The sequence below is a fragment of the Acanthochromis polyacanthus genome, chromosome 8 (genome assembly GCF_021347895.1).
Source record: "Acanthochromis polyacanthus isolate Apoly-LR-REF ecotype Palm Island chromosome 8, KAUST_Apoly_ChrSc, whole genome shotgun sequence".
NCBI classification, from domain to species: Eukaryota; Metazoa; Chordata; class Actinopteri; family Pomacentridae; genus Acanthochromis; species Acanthochromis polyacanthus.
Window position 1 is genome coordinate 34,679,826 of NC_067120.1, and position 14,460 is coordinate 34,694,285.

Consider the following 14,460-nt stretch of genomic DNA (forward strand, 5'->3'; position numbering starts at 1 on the left):
ATTTTTAAACTGAAAGTTCAAGTTTTGATCATGAACTCTGACAAACACAACAGCGTATTTTAGTTTAAATATTATTTACATTCAATTCTGATTATTTTAATTAACCGTTGATTTCCATATTTAGGCATTTTTAAGCAGATTTTAAGTTTCACCATTCTGATCTTATTTTTACAGTTCTAATATTTTTTAAAACGTTTCAGATCTTTTTTCAGTTTCAGATCGTATTTTTTCTGTTTGACACTTTTTCATTAAAAAACTTCTTATGTTACTTATCTTTTTTTCAGTTTAAATATTATTTTTCATTTAATTCTGGCAGATATTTATATTCGCATTTCACTGTAAAGCATGTTTTGATAGTCATTTTTCCTCTATTTTTTCCAGATTTAGATTTTATTTTTTATATTTTCACGTTTTTTGACATTTTTCAAGGACATTTGAAGAAAAAAGGAATTTAAAAACAACATTTTTAAGCTGAAAGTTTAAGTTTTAATCCTGAACTTTTTGAAAAACGACTCTGTATGAAAACTTAATATTAGTTGTCACTTTCTTAAATATTAAGATTTTTTTTTGTTGCAGATTATAAGGTCTCAGACTTGGCATCTAATCTTTCATTATTTAAAAACTTATTTTCACATTTTTAGGCTCGTTTGAACAGAATGGAAATAAATAAATTGAACTGAGAAACTAAAATTTGAAAGTGACAGTTCAAGTTTTGATACGTGAATTTAAAAAATAGTAAAAGAAAGAAGTTTTTTCAAATAAAAAGTGTGAAATTGAAAAAAGATCTGCAAGTGAAAAAGATTGTTTTATAACTTAGATAAAAATCTGAAAATTTAAGATCATTGTCAAATTAAAGAAAAGTAGTAAAATATGACAATATACACAAAAAATTCAACTGAATTGAAGTTTTAGGTTGAAATTTATTTTTTTTCCAAAACAATTTTACAGCTGAAACTGCACTGTCATAGTCAAAATACAAGCTAATGATTCATTTTTAATAAATTGGATATATTATAACATATAACTTTGTTTAAAATAAGTTTGTTAAACTTTTAATTAACTCAGACACACCCAAAACATATTAAAATGCATAATAATTTAATAAAATTTGTTTTTATTAAATTTAAAATAGTATAGTAAAATTCTATATTATATAATACTATAATATATTGCTTATTTAAATTTAGATATTTAAGTTATTTATTTTTAGGTTAATAATTAAGCAAAAAAAATTCAATAAAGATGTGTATTTTAATCTTATACTTGCAATTTAATGGATTAAAGACATTATTTTTTAACTGTTTGCTGCATTTAAGAGCCTTAGCAGTAATAATTATGACCAAAGTTGTCACGATTTGGAAAATAAATGACAAAAATATGAATAAATGCATCTCTTTTGTTTCTCTGCTGCACCAAAACACCAACCCATTAGGGTCCAACCTCACATTTTTGCACATTTCTATTGTTTTCTCTGCTTTACCAAACACCTTTATGTACCAATCATCAGAAAAATGACAAACATCAGCACTGACTGTTGATCTATTGCTCTTTCTGAGCATGAAAAAGCATGAGAAATGCTGTTGATTGTGTCATGTGTGTGCAGAAAGCTCAGCAGAAGGTTTTTATGCTGCAGAACGTCTGAATATAAATAATGTATGCTGGCCGCTGAATGAAAGTCTGTCGCTGCCTTCAGAGAGAAGAAAGACGGCCAGAGAGAACCAGAGAGCATTTATAACTTCCTGGGGATCCACTGGAGACACACACACACACACACACACACACACACACAGAAACACACACACTCTCACCACAGAGGGTTGATTTCAGCGTAGAGAAATGTGCTGACCTGCACTAAGCAGGAGCCAAGGGCAACAAAACACTAAATACGCTCGCTGCTCTGAGCGGTACTTTCCCTTCGCTGCTCACACACGTCTACTGCCGACCTACGACCAAGTGTGTTTAGAAACAAAGCGGCTGAACACACGCAACTCGATTCTGAGCAACTCATCTCCCAGTAATCCTGCAGATGTGAGCATCTCGGTGCCAGATGTTACAGTAAGAGAGAGAGCGGCATCATGGGAAATCCCCACCTCCACCTTTCAGGACAAAACATCCAGGTCTGGCTGGAAACAAACGCTTGCTATCGACATTTGGGCATTTTTGTGGTTCACCGCTGAATGATTCCCAAACATTTATCACCGGATCGAGACGTGGTTCAACCTCAGAAACACGAAGGATGTCTTTAACTCCACCTCCAGATAAAAACTAGTTGTTTTACTGGTCAGAAAAAGGTGAAATTAAAAATTAAATATGCATGAAAATGTAACAAATTTAAACTGAAAACACCAAAAAAGACTCTTTCATGTCAAAGTGAAAACAAATTTCTACAAAATAATGTCAATTAATTTAAAATATAAAAAATAAAATACACAAAACATTATACATTATAATATATTATCAGAACATTATAAATTATTTAAATTAAAAATGTTAAATATAAAATGTTAAATAAGCAACATATTATAATAATATTTAAAATTAATTATTAAAATCTTAAAATAAAAATGTAAAAAAATACATTTTAAAGTATGAATTACGTTACAATAATGTATGTAAAGATATATTATTATTATAATTTATCTAGTATTAAAATAAAAAACATACATTCAAAACCTTTAAAGCAATACATCAATGTATAAAAGAAATATGAATTATTAAATTTACAAATGAAAATGTGCAACATATTATTAAATTACATATAATGCCAAAAAACTAAAAATACTGAATACTAAATAGGCAAATATTATAATAGAAATATTATAATATTATATTAAAATATGCAAACAAAACCTTTTTGATTATTGATTAAACTTTTGAAACAAAAATTGAAAACATAAAACTTAAAAAAGCAAAATACAATTATATTATATATCAAAATATATGACTGTAATGGTTCAATCAATCTGTATAATTACAAATTAAAAATAAACAATTCATCATTATTACTATATGTTACAATACTTATTAAAATACTAAAAATTCATTATTATTAAAAAACATAAATGTAAAAGAAAAACCAAGCAATATATTTATATAGTATATAATACACTATTATATTTTAATGACTAAAATGAATAAAAATGTAAAAGATTACATTTAAAATTCTCCCTATATTATCCGATCATATATTCTAGTATAATATTTCAAATTAATCATTAAAATAAAAATAGATACGTAAAATTGGAAATAAGAAATATATTCATATAGTATATATTATAATATATTATAATATTTTAATCAATTATTAAAATATAAAATGCAAAATATATATTTTAATATGTATTACATCATTATGCTATAGTATATTACAATATATTATCTTTGTATTTAAAAATTACAATAAAAAATGCATATTTAAAATACAACATTAAAAGCAACAATTAATTATATGTAAGAAAATATTAATATATTTTCTATTCATTATTACATTTACAACTGAAAATGTCCGAAATATGATCAAACTATATAAAATAATGTGTAAATACTGTATTTTAAAAAATGAAATCATATTACTTTGTAGAAATTTGACGTCACTCTGACCTGAAAGAGACTTTCTTTTTTTTTTTAAAATAAATTCCAGCCAAAAAAGACAAATTAAATTCACAATAATTAAATTCTGAAAAGCAGTAAAAGGTGGTGAATACTTTTTATAGGCAGGCGTAAATAGAAATAAAGAAATAGATTTGATATTTTTACAACTTTTTTAACTATAACACATGAGAGTTAATAAAATAAACAGTCGAATGACACCAATGTGGAAGATTTTCTTACAAAAAGGCTCAACTTCTCTCTAGAAATACTGAGTCAATGATTATTTTCAAACAGATTCTATGGTTTTGATCACTAAATTCTGGCTCTAATTAGTGTACTTTAGGTGATTACTGTTCTGTTATTGATGTTTAAAGGCTCTTACATCTGTTGTGTTTCTACTGACTGTTTTCCTGCTGCTCTCTGGCTCCTGAACTCACCACATTTTAGTGATAATTCTCCAGACAAGCAGCTCTGTTTTGTTTGAAAAAGAAAAAAAAAAAATCACACTAACAAGACTCCCCAGGAAGCTGTTGCACAACGTCTCAGTAAATATTAGCCCCAAAGCACCTGTAAAAACATCCTCAGATTCAGCTGGTAACAGTTTTACAGCTGTGCGGTCGAACTGAACAGCACTGGAGATGGTCTAAAATAAAATGAGTCAAATTAAACTGTAAATTAAAGCAGATTTCAGCCTCGTACTAACGAGTCAGACCAGAAAACGTCCAGTAGCAGTGAATCGCTGCAATAGGAGACGATAATAAAACAGCTTCTGGCCAAAATCTGGTACTTTTGTTACTTTTTATGATCTAATCACATCCTACATTTAGATTACTCATTTACCTTTATCTTAATTAACAGCCAAAGATGATCTTTGTGTGTTTTTATATTTTTTTGTCACTTTTTCTGCACTTTATTTGTTGACTGATCTTTGACTTTGTTTCATGTTTTGTCACTTCAAGAGTTAATATCTTTCTACTTTTTCAGGTCCAATGTTTCAATTTCCTGCAGAATACTTAGACCACATATGTAAAATTTCTCTGTAATGTACAATCTTGTTGATGTAATGTCCAATATTTCATTATCATGTGTGAATCTTTACTTCTTACTTTCAATTCAAGTCTTATTTTAGCTAATTTGCTTTATTTTCAATAATGTTTCATACTTAACTCTTGCTGCTTTTCTATTTTATAGGCACTGAATTTCGTACGTCATGTTGTTTTTCATTTTCTGAACAATGTCCTTACTTTAGCTAATGTTATCTAATCTTATTTCATCTAATTTTATCTTATTGTATCTCATTTCATTTTATCGTATTTTACTGAATTTCACTGTACTGTATCCTTTTTCCTCTCATTTTATCTTACTTCATCTCATTTTCTCTCATTTTATATTATCTTATGGTATTTTATTTCATTTCCTCTTGTTTATCTCATTTTATCCTTTTTATTGCATTTTATCTCATTTCATCTTGTATTTTACTTAATTTCATCTCATTTTATCATCTTATTTTATCTCATTATGCCTTATTTTCACATATATCAGTTAATTAAATTTTTTATCTCATGTTAGTTCATCTCAACATATCTCAGTTTATCTCATTTTATCTTATTTATTTAATTTCATCTCATGTTACCCTTTTTTTAAATCTCAATTTATCATATATCATTTAATTAAATCTTATTTTACCCTTTTTATCTCATTTTATCTTATTTCATCTCACTTTATTTGATCAAATCCCAGCTTACTGTATCTCATTTTATCTCATTTTATCTCACTTTAGCATATCTTATTTAATCTCATCTCATTGTATCGTATTTTTTTCATGTCATCTTATTTTATCTCATTTCATGTGAATGTAAAGCTGATTTACATCTACATTTTGCAGATAATCGCATAGTCATTTTTAAATTTTCTTTTGAAAAGCGGCAATACATGACTGAAAATAAAATAAATACGCTGAAATAAGACTAGAACAGAAAAGTAAGAAATAATACTGGCAACGATCCTGAGGCAGTGAAGTCATATCACACATGATAATGAAATATTTCACATTACGTTGTACATGTCAGTGAAATATTGCACCTGAAAAATTATATATTGCACAAAACATTTACAAAAAAGTGACAAACATGAAACAAAGTCCAAATCAAACACGACTGTTTTATTAGTTTAAAGATTCTGCACAATTTCTGCACAACTCAATGGAAACTGACCTCCTCACCAGAATGTTAAAGGTCATAAACTGCCTCTGTAGCGAATAAATGGCCGCAGAAATCCTGTTTTTCATGCAAACCAACTCTTGCCTTTGAACTCTTCTGCCTACCTTGTTCCAGCAGCTGCAGTGAGCGCTGCAGGGCTGGCAGGCCGACATGGGCAGGTAGGTGGCGCTAACGTCGGACAGAGGAAGAGTCTGGTGCTGGACATGATGAAGAGGCTGAGAGTAGCAGACGGCTGCTGCCTGAACGTCGCTGCTTCCTCCTCCTCCTCCTCCTCCTCCACCGCTGCTACTGCTGCTGCTGCTGCTGCTGCTGCTCGCCTGCAACAACAAACATCCTCAGTGTGAAGCTAAAGAGAACAAAATATGACGACATGTAGCTGTTTATTTATCTCCACTGCTGCTGTGAAGCGAACAAAAACAGCAGAAAATAACACTTTGGGGAGAAGTTTACACATTATAAAAGAATCCTCCGCTTGTTATTTATTAAATCTGTGCACAGAAACTTTAGTGGAATGGACCAGAGACGGTAAAGTCCAAAAATAGTTGGTTTTATAGCAAAACATAGAAGTAATTTACTTCTAGAGATAAGCCGAGTATCAATCTGGCTGATTATCAAACATGAAAGTGAAATAATACACCTGAAAAACGAGATGAAAATGAAATATTGCACATTATATCAACACTGTTGTTAATAAACATGAAATATAGTGAGGAAATATCTTTTAGAATAACAGTGCTCATTCCTCCACCAGACTTGGACACTTTATATTAGTTTTCCTTTAATTTGCCATCCGCAACATCCTCCAGGTTACCTGTTGTTTCCCAAGAGAGTAAATCTCCTAATAGGATTATTGTGGCTGATATCTGGCATTTTTTGCCCTGTTGGTATTTTTATTGAGTGATTTTTACTGGTAATTTCTGAATTAAGGTGCTATCTGGAGCAAATATCATCATAAAATGTCCATAAATGCCAAATAATTGAGCCTAAAATGATTCCCAGCAACTAAAATCTTGATTTATAGTCAATTTTTATTCAACCATTGCGCTTTTTCTGGCTGGAAATGTCATAAATAAGTGATAAACATGCTAAGATATAAGGATACTGATGCCAAATACTGGTAATCACGAATATAATAATCGACATTTGGACTCATCAGGTCTGATGCAGTCTCCTTTGATCTCAGAATTGTCTCTAAAACAGAGATGATTTTGTTCATAAAGGTTAAATACAGTGAGGATTATCTATAAGGACAATGTTGTTCAATCCTCCAAACTTAGAAAACTGTTCTGATGGCACATAACATCCAAACACCTTCTCAAGACACTTTATGTTAGTTTTCCTTTAATTTGTCACCTGTCTGATCTGCTACCTGTTGTTTCCCAAGTGAGTGAACCTCCCAATAGGTAGGAAAGTAATGAGGAATAGACCGATTACTGTAGTAAATATTTGGTATTTTCTGATAATCTGCGTTTTAATTGACCAATTATTGATAAATCACGTCTGATGCAGCCTCCTCTCTCTGTCTGTTTTACTCTGTGGTCTCAGAAATGTCTCCGAAGAAGAACCACAAACCAGGAAATTAGCTTCTCTCACAGCGGCTAATGCTAGGCTAACGGCTAGCGGGTAAGTCAGAAAGGCTGAAACAGAGTCGGGAAAACAGTTATTAATATAGCTTTAAGATGTGGACCTTAGTGGACAATATAGGTAGAGAAGAAGGGCAGACATGGTCTCAGAAATGTTTCTCAAGCAGCAAAAACTGAACCAGAAACACAAACCAGGAAATTAGCTTCTCTCACAGCAGCTAATGCTAGGCTAACGGCTAGCAGCTAAGTTAGCAGGCAGCCACAGGCGGACCCGAAAAAAAATCTGGAAAACATGAATTAATAAAGCTATGAGATCTGAATCTTCGTGGAAAATAAAAGTGATAAAACAGTAAGAAAATGGAGAAGAACAGCAGGATGGGTCTACATATTGGTTATTATATTCTTGATTACCAATAATCAGCATTGGTATTCTTACATCTTACCACTTACATTGCTTATTTATGTCATTTCCAAACAGAAAACACAAATTCTTTGAATAAAAATTGACTGTAAATCAAGATTTCATCGCTGTGAATCATTTTGGGCTCAATTACTTGGAATTTTTGGACATTTTATGATGATATTTGCTCCTGATAACTCAAAAATAAGCTTGATAATGTTATATAATGAAGCCTTGAAGTTACATTTGATGCCAAAATGTGTGTTTTTAATCACAAAGTCCTTCTTGCTGCTCTCAGCTACCAACATGTCATTTAGCTCAGTCACTGGTAAATAACTCATGATTGTTCATTGCTATCACATGCTGTAAAAACATTACATTTCATGTATACTGGCTCCAAACATCAGCTATCAGCCTTTCTTGAATATCAACAATCATCATCAACATTGGTATTCTTCCATCTTACCACTTTTATTACTTATTTATGTTATTTCCAGCCAGAAAAAGTAGATTGGTTGAATAAAAATTGACTACAAATCAAGATTTTCATCACTATAAATCATTTTAGGCACGTCTATTTGCCATTTTATGTTAATATTTGCCCTTGATAACTCAAAAACAAGCTTGAAATTGTTATAAAATGAAGCTTTGACTTTACATTTGGTGCCAGACTGTGTGTTTTAATCACAAATTCCTTCTAGCTGCTCTCAGCTACAAACATGTCATTAAACTCTACCTCATTCTTTGCTTTGTTCTCCGTCGGTCTGTCATTGACGGAGTCTCAGCCGTAATTTGGTTTATTGGCATCATGTGAGCAGCTGAACTCACCTGTTCTTATGACACTTTCTTTTCCTCTAAACCAGAATGAAAACATTCACCTGCTGCTGACGGAGGACGTAATAAATCTGTTTTAGTTGAACTCTCACATGTCAGTCAGCAGGACTTTTACTTTTTGTGTGTTTGTTATTCACATAGGACTGTTTTCTGTCCATTAAACTGAAAATCTCTTCCTCTGAGGATGCATCCAAGATAATTCATCTGATATTAAATTAGTGTTCTGGGTGATAAAGTGGCTCAAAAAATAAAATCATATTTATTTTCATGTTTTTTAACTCTATACATAGAATTTGATTGATTTAATCTGATATTGTGATTAAAAGCACCATCTGCTGTTCAGCTTTTCCATTTGTTTCCAAGAATTTACCATCTTTAGCCACATTTTGATCAACTAAATGTGATTTATTTGGAAATACACTGAGTTACTTTAAGGGATCGATCGATATGGGCCGATACCGATTATTAGTAATCAAGAAAGGCCGATATTTGGAGCCAATATAAATTAAATGTAATGTTTTAACAGCATGTGATAACAGAGAACAGTCATGAGTTATTTACGAGTGAAGGAGGTAAATTACATGACATTAAAAACACACAAAATGTAATGTCAAGGCTTCATTTTATAACAATTAAAATTTATTTTTGAGTATCAGGAGCAAATATTATCATAAAATGTCCTAAAATGTCAAATAATTGAGCCTATAAAGATTCATAGCGATGAAAATCTTGATTTATAGTCAATTTTTGTTCAACCAATGTGAGTTTTTTTTGGTTGTAAATGACATAATTAAATGAAAAATGTCAGAATCTCCACATTGATGCTGATTATTGGTTTTCAAGAAAGGCTGATAGCTGATATTTGGAGCCGATATGCATTAAATGTGATGTTTTAACAGCATGTGACAGCCATGAGTTATTTAGCAGTGAATGGGGTAAATGACATGTTCGTAGCTGAGAGCAGCAAGAAGGAGTTTGTGATTAAAAACACACATTTTGGCACCAAATGTAATTTCAAGGCTTCATTTTGAATCATTTTCAAGCCTATGTTTTAGTTATGAGGAGCAAATATTATCACAAAAATGTAAAATTGAGCCTAAAATGATTCACAGCAATGACCATCTTGATTTTTAGTATTTTTTTAATCAACCAGTACGTTTTTCTGGTTGGAAATGATGTAAATCAGTGACAGAAGTGGCAAGATGCCAGAATCCTGATGTTGATTATTCATAGTCAAGAATAACCGATATTTGCAGCTAATATACATTAAATGTAATGTTTTACCAGCATGTGATAACAGAAAACCTGTCATTAATAACTAAGCTTCTTCATTTTTTCATTGATAAGGGTGACCAGAACTGAATATGTAAAATATAAACAGAAGAGATGAAACTATCTGAGATTGATCAGTTTGTCTCCTGTTCTTCTCTATTTTCTTCATATTTCACAGTTTTATCACTTTTATTGTCACCAGGATGGAAATGTTTCATCACTCAGAACAACTTTGTATTGATTGTGTAGCAACATTTCCTTGTAACCACTAAAAGCACCACAGATCCTCTAACCATGGAGGTCAGAGGTCAGGTTTTTCCTTTAATCTGTCCCCATCCTCACCTGCAGGATGTCCTGGATCTGGCCCAGCTGCTGCCTCAGCACCTGCTTCTGGTGGAAGCTGAAGGCTGGGTGGTTGGAGGCCATGGTGAACAGCAGCAGGAACTGCTCCTCTGTGCGGCCGTCGTTCAGCGCCAGACCATAGTTATTGATCACCGTGTCTATGTGGGTCAGCGTCCGGTACAGGACCCCCGCCGCCTCCCGGTTGTCCGAGCCGAGCAGGGCGAGAGACACGAGCAGTTTGCTGCGGACCACTTCGTCCGTGATGTTGGTGAGGCCCGACAGGTCTGCCGGGTTGTTGGCTTTGATCTCCGCATCCCGCAGGGAGTGGTAGTCCTTCCGGGCCAGGTCCTCCAGGCAGGAGCCCAGGAACCGGAGCTCGATGGGCACGCAGAGGTCCAGCAGGCCGCACAGGAACTCCGCTCTCTGGGCGGAGGAGAGGGAGGAGAACCAGCGGTACACTCCCTCCCTCTGGACGCAGCCCCGGCTCTCCACCATCCTCACACATCCACCCACGCTTCACCTGAGCCGCTCTCACCTGAACCCCACGCGGCAGTTAAACAATTACACGTCCAGCTCACAGGGAACACGACATAAAAGGCACCGTGCGCGTAAAGTTGGTGCGTAATTACGCAAATAAAAAGTGTATTTGTCAACTTTCACTCAAGCCGCCTTTTATTTCCTTCACTGTTTGCGTCCAGAGCAGCGAAATGAAAGAAGAAAGAGTCGTTTCCTTTGTTGTTGGAGCAGCAGCTGGAGCTGGAGGCCCGTCGGAACCATAATCTCACCGCAAAGTCGCTTCATGTGCGGCCAAAGCGCTCAGCTCGGCGGTCGGTGGAGTCCCTCCGCAGGTCGGAGCCCCCAGAGGGCACAGAGTTGGAGGGAAGGCTCGCAGGATCCGAACTCACCGCCCCGACCGACGACAGAGAATCATCCGGACAGTTGGCGCTTCGGTGCCGCCCCGCTCTCTGGTCCCGCCAGGTTCGGCAGCAGCGTCCCGCAGCGCCGCTCCGTCCTCATGGTTCCTCGCAACTGGTCCAAGAAGCCGCCGCACAATCCGAGAGCTCTGAAGTTCACAAACTAAGTGCAGTCCGGAGCTCCTGCCGCTGCAAACCGCATTAAAACATTTCCGAGACGTTTCCTGCTGAAACGCTGCCGCTGGAGAAAAGTCAACGGCGACTGAAAGCTTCAGCTCAGCGTCCGTGAATGAATTCTGGTTAAAATGTTCCTGCTGGGTCTCTGCGTTCTGCAATGAGTCTCCAAACCGAGAAAGAAACAGCTGTGTTTAACATTATCCAACTCTGGCAACAAGACAGGCCCACCGTAAAGAATGCTCACCTCTGATTGGCTGTCGGGCCTGTCTGTCACTAGGAGCTCCGCTGTGATTGGCTCAGAGGGGTATCCGCTCCCCCTCTATTCCACATCTTTTTCTCATGCGTTCATACATATCTGAGCTCAGTTACTGGGCCTTTAAAACGCTCACATGATGCTTTTCTGTCAGTCTCATCGCTGTGAAAGCTTTTGTCTTTATTCCTGAAAAAATTCTTACGGATTTTTAGTTTAATAGTATCAGTACTTTTGAATTTTGGGTGGTTTAGGTGGAAAGAAACTTACACAACGCTGAAAATTACTTAAATAATTAAGTAAAACTTAGTTTTAGAGTGCAATGAATAAGAAAAGTCAACTATAAAGTCACAAGAATGAGTATTAAGGAGTAACATCGGCTTTAAAAAAATAAAGTTTTGCCTGTAAGGTGAAAATATGTTGGTGTGGCTGGTTCAGTGGCTATTCCATACGAGAAAAATGTGCATTATACTCACAATAAAATAAGTAAAATGACATAAGGTGAGACATTTTTTTAAATCAAATCTCTCTTTAGACTGTTACTAAGGGGTGGTTGTTTCTTTTAAAAATCTCAAATTTAATTTAGAATTTTTTTTAATATAGTGCATTTAGAACAGCAGATGTGGAACAAAGTGATTCTAATAGTGATAGAAAGATAAATCCAGGAGATAAAGTTTCATAATTAATATTATTGGATGTAATATTGATTTACCTCAATAACACAGGCATTTATTGTTATTATAATAAAAAATGACTTATGCTCTTTTGCTGTATGCTGCTAATCCCAAGAACTGCTGAACTTCCTGTCGTTGTTGTTTAACAATGACTATAAAGATTCTATTCTATTCAAGTGCTTTGGTTCTTCCTTTGGATGACTGAATTTCACTGTTCAGAATGATGCATGTTTGAAGATTGACCCTGGAAGTCTGCTTTGACATTGAACGCTTGTACCTGCAGGTATAAACAGCTGTGATGTAGAAACTTATACAAACACTCCACAGCTGCAGACTTTAAAAAAAAAAAAAAAAAAAAAAAAACTTCTAAGGGAAACAGTTTTGTGAAACAAATGAATGACCCGCAAATTACAAAAAATGTACAGTCAGGCGACAAATTAAAGGAAAAACATGAACTCTTGACCCCTAAATTTAAGAGTTCCAGTAGCTCTGTTATGCCTATAGGTGGCCTTTTTATTGGCCATTGGAAGGAAGAATTACTGCATATCAATAAAGAACAGTTCTGAGAGACCACCTATATCCTAAACTGTAAAAAATATGTAACAAACAAAACAAAACTGTGAAATCTAGCAGCAAGAGTGCCAAACAATGGTTAAAAAACTGGTAAAATGGTAACAATAACAGTAAATATCTGTAAAAATTATGTTTGTTTGGTTTTGTAGCTGATTTATATACAGTAAAGTATGTGTCATTTACAGCCAATTGTTATTAAAAAGACAAATTACCAGACATTACTAACAATTAAACAGTTCTGGAGTATTTTTTAATGGTTAACTTGTACATGAATACTTTTTTCTGTGATTTTACTGCTTAACACAAGGAAAATCAGTAAAATAACGGTATATTATGGAAAAAATTACTGTTAAAAACTCTTTAAAAAAACAACAACACCACAAATAAACACCTATAGATGATGTTGGACTGATGTCCTCTGGGACTTTATTGGTGTTAAGGTGTAGATAATTAAAAAGCCCACCTGGTTCTTAAAGACAGCACAACATCATTACAGAGAATTCAAACTTGTCACCTGAAGCTTTGCTGATGGCCCAAGATCTTAGTAAGACACTTGATTTAGTTTTTTCCTCTGCTATCCACCACCATCGTCAAAACACCAAATATTGGATTATGTTTTGGAAAAACTGGTGCTCGTTCTTTCACTAGAGATACAATGACTTGGAGAATCAATCCTAAAGTGCACTGAAGCTGTATTGGTGGTCCAACATTTTACTAAGACACTTCATGTTGGTTTTTCCTTTAATTCGTCATCTATGCTTTATCGTGCCAGTAGAGCTGTGAAGACTTGCAGAATCAATGCTAAGGTGCATGGTAAATTTACTGGTGATCCAACATCCTTCTAAGACACTTGTTTTGCCTTTAATGCGTCACTTGTCTATGTAAACTGTGGTCTTCACCACCATCATCAAAACACCAAATTCTAAAATATGTTTTGGAAGGATGGTGTTCATCCAAGAGAGATCCAAAGACTTGGAGAATCAAAGCCAATGTGGAAGGAAGCTTTAGTGGTGGCTCAACATCTTACTAAGACACTTTGTGTTGTTTTTTCCTTTAATATGTCATCCCTGTATGGTTATGTAAACTGCACTCTCCACCACCATCATCAAAACACCAAATGATGGAATATTTTTTGGAAGAGTAGTGTTCATCCTTCCAGTCGGGATCCAGAAAGTATGAGAATCAATGGCGAAGTGCATTAAAACTGTTCTGGTGGCCCAACACTTTATGTTGTTTGTTCCTTTAATATGTCACCACTCTATGGTTATGTAAACTGTGCTGTCCAACTCTATGATCAAAACAACAAATTAGAAAATATGTTTTGGAAGAATGGTTTTCATCCTTCCAGTAGGAATCCAGAGACTTGGAGAATCAATGCCAAAGTGCATGAAAGCTGTATTGGTGGTCCAACGTCTTACTAAGACACTTCTTGTTGGTTTTTCCATGAATGTAACCTGTGCTCTTCACTACCATCTCATTCATCAAAACACCAATTTTTGGAATATGTTTTGGAAAAATTGGTGCTCGTTCTTCCAGTAGAGACACAAAGATTTGGAGAATCAATCCTGAAGTGTATTGAAGCTGTATTGGTGAGCCAACATCCTACTAAGACACTTTGTTGTTTTTCCCCT

At 34.3% G+C, this 14,460-nt stretch overlaps 1 protein-coding gene across 1 annotated transcript in view; it reads right to left on the bottom strand.

Moving 5' to 3' along the window:
* Positions 1-12,213, bottom strand: part of zcchc14 (zinc finger, CCHC domain containing 14) — a 45,405-nt gene extending 33,192 nt beyond the window's left edge. The window contains exons 1-2 of the mRNA XM_051951449.1: positions 10,242-12,213; positions 5,915-6,127 (exon numbers count right to left, since the gene is read on the bottom strand). Of these exons, the coding sequence (XP_051807409.1) occupies positions 5,915-6,127; positions 10,242-10,736 (708 nt within the window). The 5' untranslated portion in view covers positions 10,737-12,213. The remainder of the gene's footprint in view (positions 1-5,914; positions 6,128-10,241) is intronic.
* Positions 12,214-14,460: the final 2,247 nt, after the last annotated feature.